This window comes from Paracoccidioides brasiliensis, assembly GCF_000150735.1.
Source record: "Paracoccidioides brasiliensis Pb18 unplaced genomic scaffold supercont2.9, whole genome shotgun sequence".
NCBI lineage: Eukaryota > Fungi > Ascomycota > Eurotiomycetes > Onygenales > Ajellomycetaceae > Paracoccidioides > Paracoccidioides brasiliensis.
Window position 1 is genome coordinate 305,493 of NW_011371366.1, and position 722 is coordinate 306,214.

The window sequence follows — 722 nt, forward strand, 5'->3', positions numbered from 1 at the left end:
ACGTATGTGTGGCCGCAATGCTACGATAGGGGGTGATTCAGACTTGGGACGATGGGAACTGGGTAACTAACTATTGGCGTTGGCACTCCTACACAGCAACTAGTTTTTGCGATACACCCGTACGTCTCCCATCTTCGGGATTCAGCTCTGCAGTGTGCCTTCGTTTGGCTCGAGCTTAGCCAACAAATTTTATTTATCCCCTTGACATAGTGATTGGAATAATTCAATTTCTCTGGGGAAGCCAACGCAAATGCCCTAATGACATTGATGAAGGAACTTGCTTCTGGTTCCGAGGGGGCTGGTTCAAAACATGATGCAAGCTCCTCCTGGGTACCCGTAGACAACAAGCCTGAGGTATACGATTTTCGAGCGGCGGACGGTCAAGATTCTAGTTACCAGTGCGATCGTTGGAGTTGCACTCATCGGACTGGCTCTATGGTTCCTTATCTGGCGGCGCAACCAGGGCCAAGCTCCGCAGGTGCCAAAATCCCTCTACAGGGGTTTCCAACCAAAAGAGAATGCCACTGACCTTGATGCTACTGGGTTTTCGCACCCGCCCCTGGAGCCCAAGGATTTGTCAGATGCACATGGGGTACGGCGTGAAGAATTCGCCTGCACCGGCGGAGTTGCTCTCACAGTAGGCTCCAGTTGAGTTGCCAGCTGACGATACATACTCACAACAGTAACGCCGTATGATTCTTCTTGTATTCCTGTCTAAAACA

At 50.7% G+C, this 722-nt stretch overlaps 1 protein-coding gene across 1 annotated transcript; it reads left to right on the forward strand.

Annotated features, from left to right (window-relative positions):
- Window positions 1-258: 258 nt before the first annotated feature.
- PADG_12155 (uncharacterized protein) lies at window positions 259-652 on the forward strand (the record flags this gene model as incomplete). Its single annotated transcript, XM_010763990.1, has 2 exons — window positions 259-438; window positions 464-652. The coding sequence occupies 2 exons, from the start codon at window positions 259-261 to the stop codon at window positions 650-652; spliced, it is 369 nt and encodes a 122-aa protein (XP_010762292.1).
- Window positions 653-722: the final 70 nt, after the last annotated feature.